The following is a 26,465-nucleotide window of genomic DNA, read 5'->3' on the forward strand; positions in this document are numbered from 1 at the left end:
CTTTCATTGCTGAGGGCCCTGGTTCAATTACTGGTTGGGGAACTAAGATCCCACAGAAAAATGGTGTGGTCCAAAAAATAAAAAAAGAAAGAAAGATCTCTTTTCCTTTCAACTACTCAAGGACATTGGGCCTGTCAGCCATTCACCATTCTATCTTCAGTTTGTCCCATTCCCATCAACAAATATGTAAGGCTACAGCGTTATTCACCTTCAATTGTTCTCATGGTTCATGATGTGGTTGGAGAGACTTAATTTAAAGGCTCAACAAGGTTTATAAATATACATAAACAACATATGAAAATGAAAATTTTAAGTACAGCAAGTGATAATGTGCTAAATTGCACAGATTCTTTAATAATGCAATAGAAACAGAAAATATAGAGAAAAGTGTGGTTTTAGGTGGGGTAGAAAAAGAGAGAATTGAGGACAGCCTTCTAAAAAGCTATATTTGTCAGAGTTCTATGTTGCAAGCAACGGAAATAGACTCTGATTTTAAGTTAAGCTAAAATAGCTCATAGAATCACTGGGAAAGCTGGAAAACTAGGCTCAGAGCCTAAACAGCTATCACCACAGCCAAAACCACTCCATAAATGGTGTCTGGTGAGGACACCACTGTCCACTAGATGTCACACCTCACACTGTTGACACCATCAGGCAGGGACCTGAGCTTGGCACTGTTGCCACAGCTGCCATAGAAACAGGAAGCTGCTGCTGCCAGGAACACTGTTCCATTGACTCTGCCGCTTTTCACCAATAACTCCAGAGTCAAAGTCTAAAATAGCTGTGTCTGTTTGACCCAGCCTAGGTCAAAGCCAGCGCTCAGCTTCCAGAGGGGGCTGGGAGAGCAAGTATCTGGCATTTTCAGCTTCTGTAGTGAAAAGTAGGGTCTGCTTCATAGAAGATTCATTAGATTGGACATTCTCAGATCCTGAGCAGCCTTTACCCACCCACCAGCCCCAATAGAAGTGTCCACTTACAGTTGGCTGAAGATAGAGGGCAGAAAAAGGAAGGGGACAGTTAGTTAAGAGATGAAGAAGTGGTCCAGGGCAGCAGGAATGACACTTGAGGAAGCTTGGGAGGAGCACTTGAGGAAGGAAAGGCTAGAGGCCAAGAGCTTTGGAAAGTTCTAGGGCGAGTAATAGTGTATTCAGATAGAGAGAGACATATTGAGACCAAGGGCATTTCCAGTCAAGTGTAGAGGTAGAAGCCAATTATAGGCAATTATGGAGAAAATGAGTATAAAGACAGGAAGGAATCTGGTATTGAAAATGCTTGTCTCTTTTAATGAAAGCAAAACCACAATCCAATGTGTGTTGATGATCATCTTTTAGTGGTTTTATTCATTTTGGGGGCAATTATATTTCTCTTTTGTGAACTGCCCATTCATATATTTTGCTTATTTTTCTACTGAGGTCTTTATTTTTCTCCCAACAAATTGTAGGTGTTTTTTTTAATAGATTAAAGGGCTAGATTGAGGGTATAAATTTTGAGGAAAGGAACTTTTTTTTCCTGCTTAGCAGTAAGAGTTTAAACAAGCAGTTTTCCTTACAATCTCCTGTGAAAAAGGGCAGATTTACTTTATTTTTCAAAATAACAACTTTATCAAAATATAATTCACATACCATAAAATTCACCGATTTTGAAGTTTACAATTCAATGGTTTTAGTATATCCACAGAGTTGTGCAAACATCAGCACTAATTCCAGAGACTTTCATCCCCCTAAAAAGAAGCCATAACCCTAATAGTAGTCACTCCCTGTTTCTCCTTCTCCCCAGTCTCTGATGATCAGTAATCTTGATGTTGCTATTGATCAGCCTACTCTGGACATTTAAAGTAAATGGAATCATATAATACGTGTCCTTTTGTGTCTGGGTTATTTCATAAAATAATATTTTTAAAGTTTATCCATGCTGTGGCATGTATCAAAACTTCATTCCTTTTTATTGCCAAATAATGTTTTATTGTATGTGTATACTACATTTTGTTTAATCATTCATGGGTTAATGGAGATAATGATAGTAACAGACTATTGTTCATGGACTAGAATAGGAAACCACAGGTCTATAGTGATGTAAATGAATTGAATGTACAATGAGGAATAAGATATTTACAGTTTCAAATACCTCTCCACAAAATACTTATTAATTACTAAAAAAAAAAAAAAATAACTTCACAGTGGAGATTCCTGGTAGGCACGATCTTAATCAAGCAACAGAAGCAGACATTATCAGTACTGGGAAGGAATGTTTGAAATCTTGCACCACCTGAGAGGATGCAATGAGATAAATGCTTCGTCTCTTTTATACCATTCCAACCAAAGATGCATAATCTGAACCCAGTCATGAGGAAACTTCAGCAAACGCAAATTGATGGATGTGAAATAACAGACTTGTAATCTTTTAAAATGTCAAGGTTAGGAATGTCAAGCAAAGAGTGAAGAACTGTTCTTGATGAATAAGACTAAAGAGATAGGACAACTAAATACGATGTATAATTGAGATCTGGATCTTTGGGGGATAACTACAGACTCTGGAAAGGAGCCTGAGAATTAAATGGTATTTATGTATCAATGCTAATTTGTTTTGAATTGGAGTTATGTAAGAGAATGTCCTTATTTTGGAAAACATCTGCTAAAGTGTTCAGGAGCAGTGGGTAACAGCAATTTACTCTCAGATTACTCAAAAACAGGAAAAGCTTTACAATTTGTACAATTTTCACTTTTTTCCAAAATAAAAATGTGTAAGAAATACAAAGTAAGAAAAAAAAAAAAACAAAAAGAAGAAAAGCAGCACGTGCCTTAATCATCTTTGGATCAAGAGGAAATAAAAATTGAAATGAGGATTAATTAGGAAACACAGCTAGCCTCAGGAAATTGTTGTTGTTTAGTCACTAAGTCGTGTCTAACTCTCTTGCGACCCCATGGACTGTAGCGCACAAGGCTCCTCTGTCGGTGGGATTTCCCAGGCGAGAACACTGGAGTGGGCTGCTGTTTCCTTCTCCAGGGGATTTTCCTGACCTAGGGATGGAACCTGCGTCTCCTGCATCTGCAAGGCAGTTTCCTTTACCGCTGAGACACAAAGGAAGCCTCAGGGAACGCCTATCTGTTATTAGGCTAAACAGCTAGTCTGTTATTGGGATAGATACCAAGTGTGCTAAAAATAAGCTAGATTAACTCAGGTTTACAGTCCTAAATCAAGATTTATTTAAATCACAGAATAACACTTTATTTATTTATTTAGAATAACACTTTAAATGGGAATTTCTATAGGAAAACTCTTCGTTATTGCAAGGGTGAAATCCTTCAGGCCTGTTTACCCCTGTGTATACAATCAGTTTACTGTTGCTATTCTTAATACATCATGGTTTCTGAGGTGTTACAGAAAAGACAGGTCTAGAGAATGTTTGTGTGTGTGTATGTGTATGTATAAATCAAGTTAATAATTTTAGGAAAGAGCTAAAATTATTAGTGATTTATTTGTTTCATTTTGAAATACAATTATGTCTAGACTATAACTACTTAGAATTAAGGCCCTTGATTCTTTTTAATTTAATAATTATTTTATTTGTAAAATTTTAAAAAACAAAGTGATAATCTAGAAAACAATGAAAAAAATTATATATAAAATCCTATAGGACACAGCAGAAGAAATCAGTTCAGTCGCTCAGTCGTGTTCAACTCTGCAACTCCATGAATCACAGCACGCCAGGCCTCCCTGTCCGTCACCAACTCTTGGAGTTTACCCAAACTCATGCCCATCAAGTTGGTGATGCCATCCAGCCATCTCATCCTCTGTCGTCCCCTTCTCCTCCTGCCCCCAATCCCTCCCAGCATCAGAGTCTTTTCCAATGAGTCAACTCTTCTCATGAGGTGGCCAAAGTATTGGAGTTTCAGCTTTAGCATCATTCCTTCCAATGAACACCCAGGACTGATCTCCTTTAGAATGGACTGGTTGGATCTCTTTGCAATCCAAGGGACTCTCAAGAGTCTTCTCCAACACCACAGTTCAAAAACATCAATTCTTTGGTGCTCAGCTTTCTTCACTGTCCAACTCTCACATCCATACATGACCACTGGAAAAACCATAGCCTTGACTAGACAGACCTTTGTTGGCAAGGTAATGTCTCTGCTTTTGACTATGTTATCTAGGTTGGTCATAACTTTCCTTCCAAGGAGTAAGTGTCTTTTAATTTCATGGCTGCAATCACCATCTACAGTGATTTTGAACGTAAAAGTGAAAGTGAAGTCGCTCAGTTGTGTCCAGCTCTTTGCCACCCGGTGGACTGTAACCTCCAGGCTCCTCTGTCCATGGGATTCTCCAGGCAAGAATACTGGAGTGGGTTGCCATTTCCTTCTCCAGGGGATCTTCCCGACCCAGGGATTGAACCTGGGTCTCCCACCTTGTAGGCAGATGCTTTAACCTCTTTGGAGCCCCCCCAAAATAAAGTCTGACACTGTTTCCACTGTTTCCCCATCTATTTCCCATGAAGTGATGGGACTAGATGCCATGATCTTCGTTTTCTGAATGTTGAGCTTTCGGCCAACTTTTTCACTCTCCTCTTTCACTTTCATCAAGAGGCTTTTTAGTTCCTCTTCACTTTCTGCCATAAGGGTGATGTCATCTGCATATCTGAGGTTATTGATATTTCTCCTGGCAATCTTGATTGCAGCTTGTGCCTCTTCCAGCCCAGCATTTCTCATGATGTACTCTGCATATAAGTTAAATAAGCAGGGTGACAATATACAGCCTTGATGTACTCCTTTTCCTATTTGGAACCAGTCTGTTGTTCCATGTCCAGTTCTAACTGTTGCTTCCTGAACTGCATACAGGTTTCTCAAGAGGCAGGTCAGGTGGTCTGGTATTCCCATCTCTTTCAGAATTTTCCACAGTTTCTTGTGATCCACACAGTCAAAGGCTTTGGCACAGTCAATAAAGCAGAAATAGATGTTTTTCTGGAACTCTCTTGCTTTTTCCATGATCCAGTGGATGTTGGCAATTTGACCTCTGGTTCCTCTGCCTTTTCTAAAACCAGCTTGAACATCTGGAAGTTCACGGTTCACGTATTGCTGAAGCCTGGCTTGGAGAATTTTGAGCATTACTTTACGAGCATGTGAGATGAGTGCAATTGTGCGGTAGCTCGAGCATTCTTTGGCATTGCCTTTCTTTGGGACTGGAATGAAAACTGACCTTTTCCAGTCCTGTGGCCACTGCTGAGTTTTCCAAATGTGCTGGCATATTGAGTGCAGCACTTTCACAGCATCATCTTTCAGGATTTGAAATAGCTCAACTGGGATTCCATCACCTCCACTAGCTTTGTTCATAGTGACGCTTTCTAAGGCCCACTTGACTTCACATTCCAGGATGTCTGGCTCTAGGTGAGTGATCACACCATCGTGATTATCTGGGTCATGAAGATCTTTTTTGTACAGTTCCTCTGTGTATTCTTGCCACCTCTTCTTAATATCTTCTGCTTCTGTTAGGTCCATACCATTCCTGTCCTTTATCGAGCCCATCTTTGCATGAAATGTTCCCTTGTTATCTCTAATTTTCTTGAAGAAAATTAGAAATTAGAAATTAGTCTTCCCCATTCTGTTGTTTTCCTCCATTTCTTTGCATTGATCGCTGAGGAAGGCTTTCTTATCTCTCCTTGCTATTTTTTGGAACTCTGCATTCAGATGCTTATATCTTTCCTTTTTTCCTTTGCTTTTCACTTCTCTTCTTCTCAGAGCTATTTGTAAGGCCTCCTCAGACAGCCATTTTGCTTTTTTGCATTTCTTTTTCTTGGGGATGATCTTGATCCCTGTCTCTTGTCTGACAGAATGTGGTCCACTGGAGAAGGGAATGGCAAACCACTTCAGTATTCTTGCCTTGAGAACCCCATGAACAGTATAAAAAGGCAAAATGATAGGATACTGAAAGAGGAACTCCCCAAGTCAGTAGGTGCCCAATATGCTACTGGAGATCACTGGAGAAATAACTCCAGAAACAATGAAGGGATGGAGCCAAAGCAAAAACAATACCCAGTTGTGGATGTGACTGGTGATAGAAGCAAGGTCCGATGCTGTAAAGAGCAATATTGCACAGGAACCTGGAACGTCAGGTCCGTGAATCAAGGCAAATTGGAAGTGGTCAAACAGGAGATGGCAAGAGTGAACATCGACATTCTAGGAATCAGCGAACTAAAATGGGAATGGGTGAATTTAACTGGATGACCATTATATCTACTACTGTGGGCAGGAATCCCTTAGAAGAAATGGAGTAGTCATCATGGTCAACAAAAGAGTCCGAAATGCAGTACTTGGATGCAATCTCAAAAATGACAGAATGATCTCTGTTCGTTCCCAAGGCAAACCATTCAGTACCACAGTAATCCAAGCCTATGCTCCAACCAGTAACACTGAAGAAGCTAAAGTTGAATCGTTCTATGAAGACCTACAAGAACTTTTAGAAGTAATACCCAAAAAAGATGTCCTTTTCAATATAGGGGACTGGAATGCAAAAGTAGGAAGTCAAGAAACACCTGGAGTAACAGGCAAATTTAGCCTTGGAGTACGGAATGAAGCGGGGAAAAGGCTAATAGAGTTTTGCCAAGAGAACGCATTGGTCATAGCAAACATCCTCTTCCAACAACACAAGAGAAGACTCTACACATGGACATCACCAGATGGTCAACACCAAAATCAGATTGATTATATTCTTTGCAGCCAAAGACGGAGAAGCTCTATATAGTCAGCAAAAAGACCAGGAGCTGACTGTGGCTTAGATCATGAACTCCCTATTTCAGAAGGAAATGCATAGCCTTAAATATTTCACTATGAAAGATTTTTTTAAAAAATTCGTTGCCACTATAGGAAACTAGAAAAAGAATGACAAAATAGACCCAAAGTGGAGAGAAACAATAAAGACAATAACAAAAAAATAATGAATTAGAAAACAAAAAGTATAGTAGAGAGGAAAAAAATAAGTTCACGTGTTAATTATTTGAAAAGACCAGTAAAATACATGAATATCTCATAAATCTGGTTAGGGGGAAAGAAATAGAGCAAAAATATCATGGTTAGGAAAAAGAAAAGAGATACATTCACAAACACAAAAGAGGTTGAAAGCTTTGTTCAACTACATGGCAACAAATGTGACAACTAGAGGAAATGGATATTTCAAAGAAAAAAAGTTACTGAAACCGACCTATGAAGAAACAGAAAAGAAAAAGAGGAGTTATCACAAAAGAGATCAGGACGATTGTTACAGATTTACTCTTAAAGAGAGCACCAGAACCACATGGTTTCACAGCTGCATCACATCTATCTTTTAGCAAAGAGATGATTCCAATGATGTTTAATTATGCTAGCATATAGGGGCGGAGAAGGCAATGGCACCCCATTGCAGTACTCTTGCCTGGAAAATCCCATGGACGGAGGAGCCTGGTAGGCTGCAGTCCATGGGGTTGCCAAGAGTCGGACACGACTGAGCGACTTCCCTTTCACTTTTCGCTTTCATGCACTGGAGAAGGAAATGGCAACCCACTCCAGTGTTCTTGCCTGGAGAATCCCAGGGACGGGGGAGCCTGGTGGGCTGCCATCTATGGGGTCTCACAGAGTCAGACACAACTGAAGTGATTTAGCAGCAGCAGCAGCAGCAGCAGAATATAGGGGGGAAAAGTTTCACTCTTTTTATAAGCAGATCTTGTAACTACTGCTTGAATTTCTTTAATGGTTATAGGTTTATTCAGGTTGTCTATGTCTCCTTGATATAATTGGGTAAATTGCATTTTTAATGGGAACTAATCATTTGTGTAAATGGTCAGATTAATTGGCACAAAGTTCTTCATATTGTCTCACAGCTTTTTAAACTGATCCAGTACGGACAATATGGTTGTGTAGGTGGTTTTCTCCATGAGCTTATCTGGACAAAGAGTGAGTGGGAGCAGCCTGCATCCAGCTTTCCAAGTGGCAAGCCCTAGGTTAGGGTTGCAGCCACCCACAGACAAAGTGGAAGTCGCTCAGTCGTGTCCGATTCTTTGCGACCCCATGAACTATACAGTCCATGGAGTTCTCCGGGCCAGAATACTGGAGTGGGTATCCTTTCCCTTCTCCAGGGAATCTTCCCAACCCAGGTCCCTGCGGATTCTTTACCGACTGAGCGATCAGAGAAGCCCCCCTGCAGGCGAAACCTTTTCCTAATTCTCACAAAGGCACTGTAAGGGTTAGTGATAGCCAGGCTTTAACTTAATCCATCTTCCCTGGTGGCTCAGACAATAAAGAATCTGCTTGCAAAGCAGGAAACTGGGGTTCAATTCCTGGGTGGGGGAGATCCCCTGGAGAAGGGAATGGCTACCCACTCCTGTATTTTTGCCTAGTAAATCCCATGGATGGAGAGAAACCTGACAGGCTATATAGTCCATGGGGTCGCAAGGAGTTGGACTCGACTGAGCAACTGAACTGAACTGAGCGACTCTTTCCATTTTTTTAAATCCCTCTTTTTTAAGATTGTTTTCTTGCCCTCTCTCTTTTTTCTCTTGATCAATCAATTCTGCTAGTTTTGCTTGTTTTATTAGTTTATTTCAAAGAACTTTCTTTTGTCTTTTTAAAAATTTTAAACTTGTTATTTTGTATTGGGGTATAGACGATTAGCCCTGGGATTTCTTTGGAAGGAATGGTGCTAAAGCTGAAACTCCAGTACTTTGGCCACCTCATGCAAAGAGTTGACTCATTGGAAAAGACTCTGATGCTGGGAGGGATTGGGGGCAGGAGGAGAAGGGGACAACAGAGGATGAGATGGCTGGATGGCATGACTGGCTCGATGGACCTGAGTCTGAGTGAACTCCAGGAGTTGGTGATAGACAGGGAGGCCTGACGTGCTACGATTCATGGGGTCGCAAAGAGTTGGACACGACTGAGCGACTGAACTGAACTGAATAAACGATTAACGGAGAAGGTGATGGCACCCCACTCCAGTACTCTTGCCTGGAAAATCCCATGGGTGGAGGAGCCTGGTAGGCTATAGCCCAAGGGGTTGTAAAGAGTCAGACACGACTGAGTGACTTCACTTTTACTTTTCACTTTCATGCATTGGAGAAGGAAATGGCAACCCACTCCGGTGTTCTTGCCTGGAGAATCCCAGGGACAGGGGAGCCTGGTGGGCTGCCGTCTATGGGGTTGCACAGAGTCGGACACGACTGAAGCGACTTAGCAGCATAGACGATTAAAGAAACGTCATTTGTCTTTTTACCATCTCTGTTGTATTCAATTAATTTCTCCCTCCATTTTTATTACTGCCACTCTTTCTCTTTCTTCAAGGTTATTGTGTTTGTTTTTTTCTTTAGTTTTTGAACTGGAAACTTAGCTGAGCAATTTTTTTTAACTTTTCTTTTGTCATATAAATATTTAAGACTATACATTTTTCTCTATAAATCACTTTATCTTCATCTAATGAAGTTTTGGATGGAGGAATTGTTTCTATACTCATTATTTACTGAAGTATAGTTGATGTACAATATAAGTACAATATAGTGATTCAAAATCTGGTGAGGCTTTTACTTAATTCTGAAAATGTTCACACTTAAAAGTTTAAAGAATTGTACAGTGATACCCAAATGTTCAACACCTAATTTCTACAGTTAAGATTTTACTTTATTTGCCTTATCATGCAATTTTCCATTTATTCATCCTTTCTGCTATTGATTTCAAGGGTCTTATTTTTTATTCACTTGGAAGGAAATGACAGATATAAGCACATTTCACTCTTAAATATTTCAGCATGCATATCATTACCTGGAGTTCATTATTTTTATTGATTGGTTGAAATTTTAAGGTCAGTTTATTAAGCTCAATGATAAAAGCTGTCAGAAGATTTTTTTCCCGAAAATTATTTTTTCTTATGAAAAAAAGAAAAGAAAATCAATACACACCCTCAGCATAGACACAGATGCTGCGGCAGTCAAGCCTCTTTAAGATGAGGATAGTTTGCTAGTTGGTCAAGTCACTCTCAGGTCAGCAGGATTGTAGTCTGGATCATCCCCCTTATCTTCTGGCTCCAAGTCATTTAATTTCTGGACAAGTGACTCATCAACCTCCACGCTGTATCCAGCATTCTCCAAGAACTGGGTATTAGCTGTGTCAAGATTATGATCTGTTTCGAACAACTGTTTCCCACTTAATTTACTTTTTCCTGCTTGTTCTTTTACTTCCATTCATTTAAAAAAATTTCCAAGAGTTCTGTATCAAACTTGGCCTTCCAACTTAAGAAATTTTGGATAGTAATAGGAGTACCATAAAATAATTGTTTTTCAGCTTCTGCTCTTCTTCTTGTCTTCAAGTTTCTATTTGATCTACCATTTCACTTCATGTTATTGGACCACTATTGCTAAAGATCATACTATAGAAAAGCTTTCTTCTGCCTGTAATGCTGCTGCTGCTGCTGCTGCTAAGTCGCTTCAGTCATGTTCAGCTATGTGCGACCTCATAGACGGAAGCCCACCAGATTCCCCCGTCCCTGGGATTCTCCAGGCAAGAACACTGGAGTGGGTTGCCATTTCCTTCTCCAATCCATGAAAGTGAAACGTGAAAGGGAAGTCACTCAGTCGTGTCAGACTCTTCGAGACCCCATGGACTGCAGCCTACCAGGCTCCTCCATCCGTGGAATTTTCCAGGCAAGAGTACTAGAGTTGGGTGCCATTGCCTTCTCCCCTGTAATGCTAGTAACTTTAAAAATATCTGAGACTTCATTACCTTCTAGGTTTTTCTGGGAGAGTATTTCCTAGAGAGGAGCTTCATCTGGGTGCTTTTCCCTATATGTGAACTTGAGGAGGGAGGGCAGGACAGTTTCATTGTTTTCTCCAGCCTTATGTGTCACAGGAATAGTGAACCTGGCTGGATTTTTCCGATACTTAGCTGAAATACTACCAAAGGAGAATATGGTGTTAGGAAAATTCATTTGTATTTTGGAAGACCAGCTGTTAAGAGGGTTGGATCAACATACAATCAAGCTCTGAAGGAGTCAGGGTAGAAGGACTCCAGAGATTCCAGTTTTACATATATATATATATATATATATATATATATATATATATATATATACTTTTCCATCATGGTTTATCACAGAATATTGAATATAGTTCCCTGTGCTATACATTAGGACTTGTTGTTTATCCATTCTAAATACAACAGTTTGCATCTACCAACCTCAAACATCCAATCTATCCCTCTCCCTAACATACAGTAAAGTGCAAAAATCCTAAGTGTATAGCTTAATGAATTATGACAAAATGAATACATCTAAATCAAGAAATAGAAAAGGATTCCAAAAACTCCCCTCATGTAACCACTACCTGAACTTCAAACACTGTATTTTGTTTACTTTTTGAACTTGGTATAAAAAAAAATCATATAATTTGTATTTGTGTGTGTGTGGCTTTCTTTAGTACAATACTGTATCTGTGAAATCCATATAGTTGCATCTAGTGATAGTCTTCTTTTTCATCGGTATATGGTATTCCATTGTATGAATCTACTACAGTTGAAATTCTACAGTATTCATTCTACAGTTGAAATATTTACTGCTATAAATAATGCCATGAGAACACTTTTGTGTGTCATTTTTATTGTGGTAAAACATACATATTTCCCCTTTTATTCATTTTTAAATATATAATCCAGTGGCATTAAGTACATTCACAATATTCTACAACTATAACCACAATTCATTTCCAGAACTTTTTCTTATCTTTTTGATGCACATATGTGGATATTTCTTATGGGTATATACTTAGGAAATGCTGGATCACACTGTATATGTTCAACTTTAAAAAATATTGCTAGGCTTCCCTGGTGGCTCAGTGGTAAAGAATCCACCTGCCAATGCAGGAGACACAGGTTTGATCCCTGATCCAGGAAGATCCCACATGCTGCAGATCCCACAGGCCGCAGCTATTGAGCCTGTGGTCTAGAGCCAGGAGCCACAGCTGCTGAAGCCTGAGAGCTCAGAGCCCATGCTCTGCAACAAGAGAAGCCGTCACAATGAGAAACCCATGCGGCGCAACTAGAGAGTAGTCCCCACTCCCCACTAGAGAAAAGCCACGCAGCAATGAAGACCCAGCACGGCAGGAAAAAAAAAGAAAGAAAAAATTATTGCCAATGTTTCAAATTGCCAATAGTAACTTACATGCCCACCGACCCTGTACGATAGCTCCCATGGCTATATGCCCCTTAAATTTTAAGTTTAATTATTTTAAGTTTTAATTATTTTAGAAATTTGTTTTGTATCTTTTCTCACTTCTCTGATAACTGTTTAGCACCTTTTCATATGGCCATTTAGACAATAAAAAGGGCTAAAGAAACAGAGAACACAAAACTATATCTTATGAAATTTGAAGCTCAAGTTGTATTATTTGTGTGTTAGCGAGCAGTTTACATTTCTAAGAATATGTCTCCCATTGACTAAAATCAACCCCACAGGGCAATATCTCTCACACTTCCACACTACATATATGAGATTATATCTTAAAAAGGAAAATCCTTTACAGTCACTTGAGTGGTGTTTAGGGACTTAATAGTGACAAAGGCATGAATTGAATCCACCATGTTTAACAGAATATCATGCTTTCTAATTACAATTATTACCAAAAAGTGGGGTCTAGCTGCTCCCTGCTCAAAAACCAATAAACAGGCCAAGCTGGTGGAAGAGAAGGTTTGCTTTATTTCAGACGTCAGCAACTGTAGGGGAAGGGCAGACGTCTATCAAAGGCAAACTGCCCCCTCCCCGCCCCCACAAGCCGGGGGTAAGAGCTTATATAGTCAGGGAGAGGGGGCTCCGTACACAAAGCACAGTCAGCACAGTCAGCTCATCTTCGAACTGGTCATTGGTGGTCTTACCAGCATCATCTTGGTTATTTTAGGTACAGTTAATCTTCAGTTCCAGGGTCCATTTGTTCCTATTTCTTGAAGCCAATTCTTAGAATTGTAGCAGCTTATGTCATGGGTACAGCCTAATTATCATGCAGTTAGCTTCTTCCACCTGCCGTTTTTAAAAAATTAATTAATTTATTTTAATTGGAGGCTAATTACTTTACAATATTGTGGTGGTTTTTGTTTTAATATCTATAAGACAGCTCATCTATAAGCCATATAGATATGGCTCAGAGCATTATCTATAGCCCTTGGTGCTGCTACTGCTGCTAAGTCACTTCAGTCATGTCCGACTCTTAGCGACCCCATGGACTGCAGGCTCCTCCATCCATGGGATTTTCCAGGCAAGAGTACTGGAGTGGGTTGCCATTGCCTTCTCCACTATAGCCCTTGAGGAGGAACTAAAGGTCCTTAACTATGCTCAATTAGTACATTATTCTTATTTGGTCTTTTTTGACTGTTTTCCTTTGTTTCTGCATGTTCTCATTTCTCTGATTAAACTTACTCTTTGCCTAAGTTTTTCCACAGACAAAAGGCAGGCAGAGGACATGAGGGGCAAAGACCATAGGGTCCTGCTCTGTTTCATTATTACTGATATGTAGGGTATCACACTATTGCCATTCCACTCACAGGGAATGCCTAGGCTCAGTTCTCATCTAAAGACTGTCAACATTTTTGTCCCACTCTCAGCATACAGCTTTTCATAAGGCTATAGCCCTAAGCAGAAGGTTGACAATAGTTTTGTTCAGCTTGCATGTAGGGGTAAGGGTGTCCTTGGCTTCAAGCTGAAAATCCATCCCAGGTCCCCCACCTCCTGGGAGGCACAAATCTCTGACTACTACCCTTTCTTCCAGACTTATTTCAGAGCCCATGGGCTCTATGGCTTTAGCAAATTCACAGAGGTGTTGATGTTTTAAAGCTTAGATCTCTTTACTCTTTTCAAGTTCTATCTATCATTGCTATATGTCTGCTACAGGATGTGTGTGTGTGTGTGTGTGTAAAAGCTGTAAGCTGTTTTCATCTGTCTAATAAGAGTTTAGTAAGAGTTTCTCTCTCTTTTTTTTTTCCAGCCACGCCATGCAACATGCAGATCTTAGTTTCCCAACCAGGGATCGAAACTGTACCCCCTGCATTGGAAGTGCAGTCTTAACCACTGGACCATCAGGGAAGTCCTAATAAGAGTTTCGTGAATTGACAACAGACAGGAGTTGTGACAGGATGTTAGTTAGGTGCTCCCTGTCGTCTCTGGAGTTTCAGCAAAGGTCTCAAAGGCAGAAAGCAACACAATAGATGCCAGGCAACCTCTTCTCCCATCCACTTCAAAGGGAGATGGGATGAGATTGTGAACCAGTCTGCCAGCATTACTATTACTAATTATCCACACTGAATCAATACAAGGGAATGAGAATTGTGTTGGGGAGTTCCCTGTGAGCTCTCTATTTCCTCTCCCACAATTCTGGGGAGGGAGAGGGGGTTTTCCCCTTTGCCTAAAGCCAAGTGGGGACTTCCCTGGTGGCTCAGACCGTGAAGAATCTGCCCGTAATGTGGGAGACCTGGGTTTGACCCCTGGGTCAGGAAGATCCCATGAAGAAGGGAATGGCTACCCACTCCAGTAATCTTGCCTGGAGAATTCCAAGGACAGAGGAGCCTAATAGGCTATGGTCCATGGGGTCACAAAGAGTTGGACATGACTGAGCGACTAACACACACACACACACAGAGCCAATTGAGATAGAGACCTCCACTAGCACCTCGCAGAATGTTTGGCTTAGATCTCCTGGATTTGGAAAGTCCACAGGGACTCATGTCCTAACTCCCACCTGAGGAAGTCCATATGCAAAATGCTGGCTGACCAGCCTTCCTGGGATGGTGAGTAAGGTGGGTTGCATGGAGAGTGAGCTGCACTGCCCTTGCCAGTAGGGCAAAGATGCATGAGTTGTCCTGTGGGACAAGTATACCTAGAAGGAAATGGCTTGGAGTCATTAAAAAGGTCCTTCCCATGCAGGATGCTCTGAGAGGAAAGGAACTTCAGGATAGTATATTTTACAGAACCTGCAGAAGGCCATGAACTTGGGGGCGGGGAGAGAGGAGTCATAGGCAGTTAACCAGAGGAGAGGCATTGCCTAGGTCCCAGTAACAGAGCTAAAAAAAGCCCACAACAGTGACACACACAAGAGAGAAAGAGCCAACTTTTGTGAGTCCTCCAAGTCCACAGAGAACCAACTTTTGAAGATAACAGCATCCTGCCCCAACTGGGAAAAGCTGTGGCCCTTTCCCCTAAGCTCTTCTCTTATACCAAACCCTGGGGGAGGGGTTCAGAAATAGCAGCTGGCCAGCAAGACAGGAGGAGTAAACTCTGATGAGTAAAGCCCAGGAATGTGAAGAAACTTGGCACACCTTCCTTTATCACAGCAAGACTCACATCTGAAGCAGGAAAAAGCTAGAGGAGGGGCAAACCTTTAGCTTGAATGAAGTTGAGAGTTGAATTATGTTTAGGGCAGGTGTGAAGACAAAGCAAGGGAGTTTTCCAATTATATAACCTGGGGGCCAGCTCCCCTGATAAAAATAATTATTCAGTATTAGAGAAGGATTGAAGAGGAAAAGTTGATACAGTGTACCTATCCCAGATTTAGCAGATATCGACTCCAATGAGCTGTAAACACCTATTCACATTTTCTTCATATTTGCTTAGATCACACCAAAAGCAATGGGTAACCAAAATTCATACACAGAATAATAAAGACTGAGTGTACACCTCTGGCAGAGTTTTAATTGGTACTCTGCTCCACATAGTCACTTAGGACCCAGGCTGACAGGCTGTCCCGTCTGGAGCACGTAGCTTCTTCAGTTCCACAGCAAGGAAAGAAAAAGCATTTTATAACTCCTCTTTCCTGATTTCCCAGAGGCGATACAAGGTGCTTGCATTCACAGCTGTAGTGACTAGAAATAGTCATAAGACTCCCCTTTTAGAAATGGGGAAGGAAGCATTCTTTTTTTGGTGCTAAGCATGAGAGGAGCCTCAGATATGGTGCATGAGCACGCAGTCACCCAGTTGCTTCCGACTGTTTGCAGCCCAACAAACTGTAGGGCAAGGATATACTGGAGTGGGTTGCCATTTCCTCCTCCAGGGGATATTCCCAACTCAGGGATCAAACTGGCGTTTCCAGCATCTCCTGCATTGGCAGGTTCTTTACCATTCACAGATGAAAGTGAAAGTGAAGTCGCTCAGTCATGTCCGACTCTTTGAGACCCCATGGACTGTAGCCTATCAGGCTCCTCTGTCCATGGAATTTTCCAGGCAAAAGTGCTGGAGTGGATTGCCCCTTCCTTCTCCAGGGGATCTTCCCAACACAGGAATCGAACCTGGGTCTCCCGCATTGCAGGCAGAAGCTTTACCGTCTGAGCCACCAGGGGAGCTCAATTCACAGATGACTAACACCAATTTCCAGGACATTTTACATGGCAGCCTCACTTACAGAGGCTGTCACCTTTCTCTGATAGGACTTTTACCTGCTGAGCTAGTGTACCTAAATCTTTGATTGCAGGTCTCTGTTGCACGTGTTATGAAACATGTTTTTAGACTGCTCAGAAACCTTGTACATAACTCATATTTTCTGCTTAAGAGCCATCAATTTCTCAGATTGCTTTACTTTACTTTTTTTACTACCATCAATCCTGGTAGTTTTGTTTTCACAGAGAAATCACATTAAAGAAAGCTCTTTACTGTCACATTACACAGTTAAAAGAAAACAACAGAACTGGATTGAGATGTGGATAACTCGCATTTGACAGCGTTCATTCATTAGCTGCTAACTCATTCCTTCATACAGAGAAGGCACTGGTGACCCAATCCAGTACTCTTGCCTAGAAAATCCCATAGACAGAGGAGCCTGGTAGGCTGCAGTCCACGGGGTCCCTAAGAGTCGGACACTACTGAGCGACTTCACTTTCACTTTTCACTTTCATGCATTGGAGAAGGAAATGGCAACCTACTCCAGTGTTCTTGCCTGGAGAATCCCAGGGAAGGGGGAACCTGGTGGGCTGCCATCTATAGGGTCGCACAGAGTCGGACAAGACTGATGTGACCTAGCAGCAGCAGCAGCAGCATTCCCTCATGATGACTTCCCAGTATACAGATAATCCCAACTCATGTTTCAAAAAAAACAGGCTATCCATCTGTGAAAAATAATCTCCGATTTAATTTAATGGACTATGCAAGGGTTCATATAAAAAATTCCATGTAAACTGAATCTGGGAAACAAAATCATTAAAAGTGTTAATAAATATGGAAGAATATATTAAGAATCTTGACATGATGAAGGCCATTTTAGGCCACAAAATCCAAAGTCAGCAACTGGAAATTCAAATGCCTATAGGGAGCAAGCAAGTAATGTGGAGTGAAGAAAGATGGGTGTGAGAGAAATCAATTAGTAAAAATTTATTTTAATTTTACTGAGCTATGAGGTAAGCAAATGCCATTATATAAATATGTGAAATTGGATAGACTCTAAATTTAATATGAAAAATGTAAACTAGAAAATGGGAATCTTAGGGAATGCCCTGGCAGTCCAGTGGTTAGGGCTTAGCCCTTTCACTGCCAGGCCAGGGTTCAATCCCTGGTCAAGCAATTAAGATCCCACAAGCCCCACAGCTCTATCAAAAAAAAAAAAAAGGAAATCTTTTGTAAGTAATTTTTTCTTTGTCTTGTCTCTTTGCAAACAGAAACCTGATTTTCATACCAATTTCAGGCTTTGTGTTTCTAGTTGATAGAGGAAAACTTTCAAGCCATTAGTACTTTATTTTGAAGAATTCAATTTAGCGTCAACACTTTTTTTCATGTTTTGACCATTGTTTTTCTTTTTTTTTAATTTTGTACTTAGTATGCAGGACCCTGAATTCCTGTACTTAGTATACAGGGACTACCACTGCACCGAAGTGTCCAGGAAAATTCTGGTCGCAGACTGGAGGGTTCCAAATCGCTTGCAAAAACTCTCCAGGCCTCCTAGCTGTCACGATGTGGACCCCTAGCGGTGAGCGACGTTCCCGATAAGTGTTTTGGTTGAGACAGCGGCAATTTTACTCGGATGCCTGCTTTGGGTTTGATTCTTGCTTCCGAATCGCCCCCATTCCGCACTTCCCCATCCTCAATTTCAACTTCTACAAAAGAGGCAAACTACAAAGTAAATTGTTGGCCGTGGTGTGGCTTCTATGGGAGCCAGGACTTCATCGGTCGCTCTTGCCGAGGTGCGTAATCTCCCACATAACGCCTCGCAGGATTTTTATATTCCCATCGCTTACAACCATTTCTTGTCACCACGTAAATTAACAGGGTTGCGGGCAGGGGAAAGGCAAAGATGCTCCCGCCCCCTCGAAGCCACCAGCGTCCTGAGGACCCGAGCATCCCCGGAAGAGCCCACTCCGCTCCTGCTAATCCTTTCCCTTCCGCTCGGCCCACCCCGGGCAGAGCGCTCGGGGTCACGTGTTCGCCGGAGGAGGGGAAGTGGGCGGCTCAGCGGCCGCCATCTTGCCGGCTTGGAGGCGGGGCGTGAGGAGCGCAGGTCGCGCGCTTCTCCTCCCCACCCCTCGCCCAGCCTCGCACCGCCCTCCGTGCTCCTCCCCACTACTGGCTCCCTTGGCAGCTCCCTGAGTGGAGGAACGGGGAGCCCCGGAGGGCGGGGGGGTGTGTCGGGCCCGTGCTCGCGCCCTCCAACCGCCAGCCGCGGCCGCGGGGGCGCGCTCGACCGGGCCCCAGGGGCGGCGCGGGGCTGAGGGGAGGGGGCTGCTCCGGCTGCGGGGGCGGCGCACGGCGGCCGTGGCGGCCCGGGTTGCAGCTGCGGCGGCGCGCTGGGGGCCCGCGTCCGGGGCGCCCCCAGGTCGGCGCTGCCGCCGTGGCCGCGGCTTCCAGAGCCATGTACCGCAGCGGCGCCCGCTCCTCCGTGTCTTCACACCGGCCTAAAGAGAGCGGCGGGGGCGACCCGCGCACCGGCCGCAGCTCCGGCTCCTCCTCAGGCCCCGCTCGCCGCACCTCACCGCCGACCTCCTGCTCCTCCTCGTCGCGGACGCCGGCTCGCCGGCCCCGCTCTCCCTCAGGGCACCGCGGCCGCCGGGCCTCGCCGTCCCCTCCGCGGGGTCGCCGCGGCTCCCCGTCTCCGCCCCGCGGCCGCCGGGCCTCGCCGTCCCCGCCGCGGGGTCGTCGCGGCTCCCCATCTCCGCCGCGGGCCCGTCGCGGCTCCCCGTCGCCGCCGCGGGGCAGACGACTCTTCCCGCCGGTCTCGGCCGGCTTCCGAGGGAGCAGCCGAGGGGAGTCCCGCGCCGACTTCGCCAGGGACGGCCGCGGAGACCATCCAGGCGACAGCGGCAGCCGGGTAATCCCACCCTTCCACCCGGACTCTGTGCTCCAGCCCCCTCGCCCGCAATTCCCGCTTTCAGAAACGCCCGCCGCCCGGACGACCCGAGGCCTCCAGGCCGGGGTCCCCACATGGAAGGCCCTTCATCCCCATGGGCTCCCTCAGCGACGCCCGAACCAGGGGTTTCCTGGTCAGCCCAGGGAACTTCATTTGCACAATAACGGATTCGGGACGCGGCCGGGAGCCGGCTCGGGACGCCGTGCTGCGTTCCCTGGGAATAGACTGGTTCTCTCCCTCTGTGTGAGGTGTGAAAAAGTTTGCCGGGCGGGGGGAAGCTCCTCCACGCCGTGTGCCTGGTACTTTTTCAGTAGTTGGTGTCCTTAGAGTTGGATGGTTTTGTGTGTGTCCCGCTAGAACTGAGCTGCGCCCTGGATCTGGAAAAGGGTGAAATGTCTTTGTGGCGACTTAGGGTGGCTTAAACAGTTCCCAGGGTAGACACCGAGAGAATGTAAACTGTTAGTACTCTGTTGGAGCCGCTTCTCCGAAATCGAAGTGTGTGTATCTACAGTCGTTGTAATAGCTGCCTCCACTTAACCTAGTTGTGTGGCAGGAATGATGCTCAGCCCTTCACTTTCCCTGTGAACATTCACGTCCTTTCGGGGGGGTGGGGAGGGCGGAGTGGGTTCCTCCTTATCTAACAGCTGAGGAACTCACAGAGGTTTAAAAAACTTAAGGCGATGCCTGTAAGAAGTGGTGGAGTGTGATTCAATTCTTTACTTGGTTCCCAATACCCTGAATTTAACTGTCATGTTTCCAAGCTGAAGGGACAGAGCATGAGGTTAAGAAGGTTAGTTTAGAGGTAATACTGACTTTTCATGCATCTCTCCGTTAGTAGAGCCTCTGGGCAGGATCTGGTGTTTTGGTATTTGTTTTTATTATTAGTTAACCAATCCTTTAAAAAAAGTGACAAAGTTTCTGTTTTATTTAGTGGATCTCTAACAATATCTGTGTACTCTGGTCATAGGTGAATTGGCTTATTAAGATTTTAAGATTTTCTTAGCTGAGTATGATAGTCTGAATGTTAATCACTACAGAGAAAGTAAGGAAAACAAAAAACAATGAGTTTCCATAACTTCCCCTTTCTTCTCCAATGCACAACCTATTTGCTCCAGTCTTTTGTCTCAGTAAATGACATCACCCGTTGCTCAGCCAGAAACAGTGAACATCTCCCTTCTCCCAGTCTGTAAGGATAACTTCATCTATCTAAACTATCAGCTCTACCTCCAAAATACATCCTCCACACTGTTGTCTTCCTGCCATTATTCTTATCTAAACTTTATCTCTTGCTTAGTTTATTGCATTAGGCTCCATTACACTCCACTTTTGTTACCATCCAGTTTTTTCTATACCTAGAGATCAAAACGATTTTTAAAGACCTCCATTTTATGTATTTGAGAAATATTTATTAATGCTTACCATGCTGTTCTGGGCACTGGGAATATAATAATGAACAAACCAGTCAAAAGCCCTGCCCTAGTAGAGCTTATATTCTGACAGGGGGAGTTGGATAATATGAAAAGTAAAATGTCTTGGCATGTTAAATATGATTAAGTGCTAAGAGGAAAAACAGAAAGGAGTTACAAGTTTTGGTAAGGTAGCCAGAGAAGGCCTTCTGGAAGGTGATTTCTTAATAAAGACCTGAAGAAGATGAGGATGTGAACAGAGTGAGCATCTAGAGGAAGTATGCAGTAATGTCATTCCCCTGCTTGAACCCCTCCTGTGGCTTGTTAAACTAAGAATAAAAATCCAGATTTCCTAACTGTGGCTTCTGCCTGTTTTGTGTCACTTCACTGCAGTCATGCTGGCCGCCTTTCTGTTCCCCCAGACATGCTAAGCTCATTACAGAGCATGCTCTTTTTGCCTGAAACATCTTCCATCTGTTCTTTGCAAGACTGATATCTCATCATTCAGGCTCCAGATTAAATGGTATCACCTCAGAATGCCTTTTCTAACCATCCTATCTGAAGTAGCTCCTTTTCCCCAATCTTTCATGTTATGGTGTTTTAATGACTTTTTAACACTTCACAGTGCCATCAGAAATATTTTTTTTTTTCTTAACCTGTGTTTGGCTTGTCTCCTTTAGTGGAAATGTAAAGATTCTGGTAGCAGACTTAATTCACTCCTCTGGCCCATGCCTAAGAAAATGATAATTTAAAATGTAAATATATGTTTATTTATTTGGCTGCACAAGGTCTTAGCTGGAGCATGGGAATACTTTAATTGTGTCATGTGGGATCTAGTTCCCCAACCAGAAATGGAACCCAGGCCACTAGACCACCAGTGAAGTCCTTGATAATTTTTTTAAAGTCCTTTATTTTTGGAGTAGTATCTTACCATAATCATCTCTCACCCTGTAGGACTATAGCTTTAGGAAGGAGAACAGTTTTGAGTGTAGGAATGTCTTGACCCTGTTGACTTAATATCTTTTACTCTTGTAGAGACGCTCTCCTGGTCTGAGATCTGACTCTTCTTTGGAACAGAGCTTACGGATCACTGTTGGCAATGACCACTTCTGTGTTGGCATACCAGAACGGAGGTGGCTTAGTGATCGACTGGCGTCACCAGTGGAAAATCTGGAGGATGCAGACAGGTAGGCTTCATCTGAAGCAGGGCACGCCATATGAATACTTGAAGGTAGAATTGTTGCTGTTTTCCGAATGATGTATTTGAAAGGGTGGTGCCAGCGCTGAAGTTTATGCACTATGTCCAGTACAAAGTATAACATGTGGGGTAGACTCTGTTGCTGAAACAATTATGTAGAAAAAAAGACTTTAAAAGATCTAAGACTTCCCTAGTGGTCTAGTGGTTAAGACTCTGTGCTTCCACTGTAGGAGCCATGGGTTCAATCCCTGGCCAGGGAATTACAATCCTGTGTGCAGCATGGCATGGCCAAAAAAAAAAGGTCATCCTGGCCCCAACTGGAAAGGAGGAAGTTGAGGGAATATAAATAGTCCCCCAAATTAAAAACAGTTGAGATGATACAGATTCTAAAATAGTGGCACTAGTGGGGTCCCTTCTGCAAAGGAAAGTTCTGAACAAAATAGGATATCTAGGAAATCTACTTACTTATGGCTGCACTGGGTCTTCGTTGCTGCAATCAAGCTTTCTCTAGTTGCATTGAGTAGGGACTCCTCTAGTTGCAACCCACGGGCTTCTCACTGCAGTGGCTTCTGTTGTTACACAGCACAGGCTCTAGAGCTTGGACTCAGTAGTTGGGGTACACTGGCTTAGTTGCCCCGCAGCATACAGAATCTCCCAGACCAGGGATCAGACCTGTGTCCCTTGTATTGACTGGCAGATTTTTAACCTCTGGACTATCAGGGAAGTCCTTAGAAATCTTTTTTTAAATGGTGTTATTTTTCAGCTTGTCCAGGCTGAAATATATATAGATTCAGAAAAGGTTTAGGTAAATTCATGTTAATTGTATACACATGCACACACACACACACATATAGGCATTAATAGAAAGTTAGAGATCTTTAAAAATGTTTAATTTCAGTTATTACTTTACAACCACTGAGGGCTAAGGAAGGGCAAATATACTCCACAGGGTGTTAAATATAGATCTCAGGTACTAGGAACTTAGGTATGTATGGGAAGTAAATAATGCATTACGTGTTTTTCACCTTGCAAAAGTAAAAGAGCTAGAATGGGAGTGCAGGGAAAGCACTCTTTCTGAGAGCTGAGAACCATGTCTGTTAGTGGTTTCTGCCAAGTATATTGGGAGTTTTCACAAATGTTTAGCAGTAGCAGTAAATCAATATGATGTTCTTTTAAACCGTGACTCTCCGTGAAGTAGTGCACAGAATATAGGCAGGCAGGTGGGGGGCAGGTGGGGGACAGCTGGGCAGGAAGTGTGAGGACCGGTGCTGCCCTTTGGTAATATTTACTTCAAAGCTTCAGTGGCTATTCAATGCAGTGAAGCAAGGCAGGACAGTCATATAACACTGAAGCTTCTGAAGATAGAGCTTCAAGGTATGTGACTATATCACTTAATTGAGGCAACAGCCCATGCCATTCTAGCTGCTTCTATTTTGGGAGATGATTGAGTAGGTGGTGCATGATGTGATTCTCTTCCTTCCTTAGGAGCTTAGGTTTTCGTGTGACTTTAGCATTTCCTCTTGCTGGTTCTAGGGTGTCAGTAGCATTTCCTCTTGCTGGTTCTAGGGTGTCAGCTCCCCTTTCCATAAACTTTGTTATGCATGTGTGCTTCAGGTTAACAATTGTCTGTTTATAAGTTATAAAAATTAAAAATTTCCTCTCTGTGTTTGAGGTATTAATTTTCTTTCTTGAATCCTGTTTCAGAGAGAGAAATTTATTTTAGAGAAAGTGAGATTAAGGTTCTAAAAGGAGGTTCCAGGCCATTCTTTAGACTTTTTTGCCCTCAGCACTCTTGCTCAATCTGCTTTGTGTCAATAATTACTGTCTGCTAAAACCAGGCCATAGGAACGTTGGCATTCACAAAGTGTCTTCCTGACTGTGAGTCCAGTCTTTAGCTAATGAAACAGGCCATTTCCATCATTTGTATGTAGGTGTGTGTTTATTTTTTTCTGAGACCCTGTATTCTTTCTCTTCCCGTGTTTGATCTGTTAAATTTTATACCAGGTTTGGGTTACGGCCAGATTGCCAGGGTTGTCAGTCTCCTCACCATGGCAGTTCTCTGTGCAGGACTGTAACTTATCCTGTAAAGGAAGTGTGAATAGGTTGTGTGAAGACTGAGCTTCTGAATAAGTGTAGATGTGAGGTTGATTTCCCTTGTTTATCAGAGTATTCTGCACATTATACATTCCATTCATGGTATTCTCATCTCCTGACTTCTCCTTGCCTTGATGTAGGGAGTAGGATTTTTTCCCTGTTACTTGCCTTAGGGAAAAGACAGAAGTGCCACAGCTTTCTTCAGGCATTTTGAGGAATCAGCACAGGAAAATAATGGGAAGTTTGAGCTCTGGAGAACCTTTTTTTTCTTACCATATACATTTTTTAGCAGCTTTTTTATTTAGCCATAATTCATATACCATGCAATTCACCCATTTGGAGTGTACAGTTCAGTGATTTTTAGTATACTCATAGAGTTGTACATATACCACTGTGATCAATTTTAGAATTTTTCTTTTTGCCTTATCCTTAGTCTCATCTACCCACCCCCCCCCCAGCCTATCATTAACCTTCTTCTGTATTTATTCTGGCCATTTCATATAAATAGTATCAATGTGTGGTCTTTTGTGACTGGCTTCTTTCACGTAACATAATGTTTTCAAGATTCATTTATGTTTTTACATATAACACTGCTTCATTTTTTTTAAATTGCTGATAATAATTTCATTGTATGTATTTTGTTTATCTGTTACCAGTGTTGAGTGGATGGATACCATTTTAGTTGTTTCTACTTTTTGGCTGTTATGAATAATGCTGCTATGAATATTGGTGTACAAACTTTTGTGAACACGTGTTGTTTTTTTTAACTTGCTTAAGGGAATTTGTAAACACAGGAAAAGTAGATAGTTCAGTGAGCTTCCAGGTACCCATCACCTACATCATTCAGTCAATTTTTTAAGAAAAGAGTTGGACTTGACCAAAGCTTTCAGAGAGAGTTTGTCACTGAACTATTCTGAGCTGCAGGAGATGGCACTCTTTTTAGGACTCACTTTTATTGCAGTCAGTTTCTCTCTCATCCTTTGGGAAAACTAGGGAAGGAGGACATGAGCTTCTAACAGGCAACCTGATTTCTGCCTGTATTTACACATTAGCACATTCTTTTAACTGTTTCTATTCCTTCTTTTATTGTTTTTTGCCTCCTTTTGCAGGAGACTGCAGGTTTGGATTGAGTCTTTCTGAGAGCCATTTCATTATTTCTAGCTTCTGGATGTTTAATATTGGATGAGATTTGAGGCTAGTATGTCTCTTGGTGGAGAAAGCTGAATGTAGGAGCAATGGATGAACTTGCCTACTAGCCATAGAGCCTGTAATTTTCCCCTATGCTAACGTGATCAGAGACTATGTATATAGATGGTGTTTTGGCAGTGGAGTGACTCAACTCATGGACATTCCTCCCTGAAAAAAGATGTGTTCATGGCTGGCAGACCTGCAAAGTAAAATATTTTACTCTATTTATGTTTGATTTCAGAGATCATCTTTGGTCATTCTCATTCTTTCCTATTATTTCATAGTACATTGAGACCACAATTTTCCCTAAATTCTTGGGGAGGAGGTGAGTAACAGGAACCTTGATTCCCATAGATGACATTCTTATAGAAGAGGTAATAAAATTTATCCTTTATAGTCTTTCATAAAGTTACTTATAGCTGTAACCTCAGTCTGAAACTGAAAAGGGGCTGTGCTAGTGAATGAGAAAAAGCAGCTCTTTGATGTTCTACTAACTTTTGTCCCAGAAATAGGAAAACAACTATTATTAAAAAAAAAACAAGTCATTTTTCGAAACTTACAAAAACAGAAATAGCTCCTAGAAACTGTAGAAGAGAGGAATAATTACCATCCTGTGGATAGTAATTCACTCTGAAATGTGAGTGACGTGTAAGTTTTTCTAAGTTGTATGCTTAAAGTACTTCGTTCTTGTTTAGTTGTTCAGTTGTGTCCAACTCTTTGTGACCCCATGGACTGCAGCCTGTCAGTCTCCTCTGCCATGGGATTTCCCAGACAGGAATACCGGAGAGGGTTGCTATTTCCTTCTCCAGGTGATCTTCCCAACCTAGGGATCCAACCCAAGTCTCCTGCATTGCAGGTGGATTCTTTACCACTGAGCCACCAGAAAAGCTTAAAGTGCTAGGGGATCTTTGTTTCTGTGATATAAAGCAGAAAGTTTTAGGGGGCAGTAGAAGCTCCCTGGGGCTTACCCAGTGGCTCAGCGGTAAAGAATCCACCTGCCAATGCAGTAGATGCAGATTTGATCCCTGGGTCAGACGGATCCCCCAGGGAAGGATAAAGCAACCCACTTCAGTATTCTTGCCTGGAGAATTCCATGGACAGAGGAGTCTGACAGGGCTGTAGTCCATGGAGTCCCAAAGAACTGAACAGGACTTAGCAACTAAACGGCAAAAACAGAAGCTCTGTGACCATAATGCCCCAGAAGATTAGGATACTGTGTGTGATATAGAGATGTGAGCTGAAAGGACAGATGTTCCATCCTGTATTTTTACCT

The 26,465-nt window shown here is 42.6% G+C and overlaps 1 protein-coding gene and 1 pseudogene across 2 annotated transcripts in view; one reads left to right on the top strand and one right to left on the bottom strand.

Annotated features, from left to right (window-relative positions):
• Nucleotides 1-9,973: 9,973 nt before the first annotated feature.
• On the bottom strand, nucleotides 9,974-18,425 carry LOC128055615 (RWD domain-containing protein 1-like; annotated as a pseudogene).
• Nucleotides 18,426-18,811: 386 nt separating this feature from the next.
• Nucleotides 18,812-26,465, top strand: part of ZNF318 (zinc finger protein 318) — a 31,527-nt gene continuing 23,873 nt past the window's right edge. For both annotated transcript variants that reach the window (XM_052647888.1, XM_052647887.1), the window contains exons 1-2: nucleotides 18,812-19,267; nucleotides 21,748-21,899. In XM_052647888.1, the coding sequence (XP_052503848.1) occupies nucleotides 18,812-19,267; nucleotides 21,748-21,899 (608 nt within the window). The remainder of the gene's footprint in view (nucleotides 19,268-21,747; nucleotides 21,900-26,465) is intronic.

Source organism: Budorcas taxicolor, chromosome 11 (assembly GCF_023091745.1).
Source record: "Budorcas taxicolor isolate Tak-1 chromosome 11, Takin1.1, whole genome shotgun sequence".
NCBI classification, from domain to species: Eukaryota; Metazoa; Chordata; class Mammalia; order Artiodactyla; family Bovidae; genus Budorcas; species Budorcas taxicolor.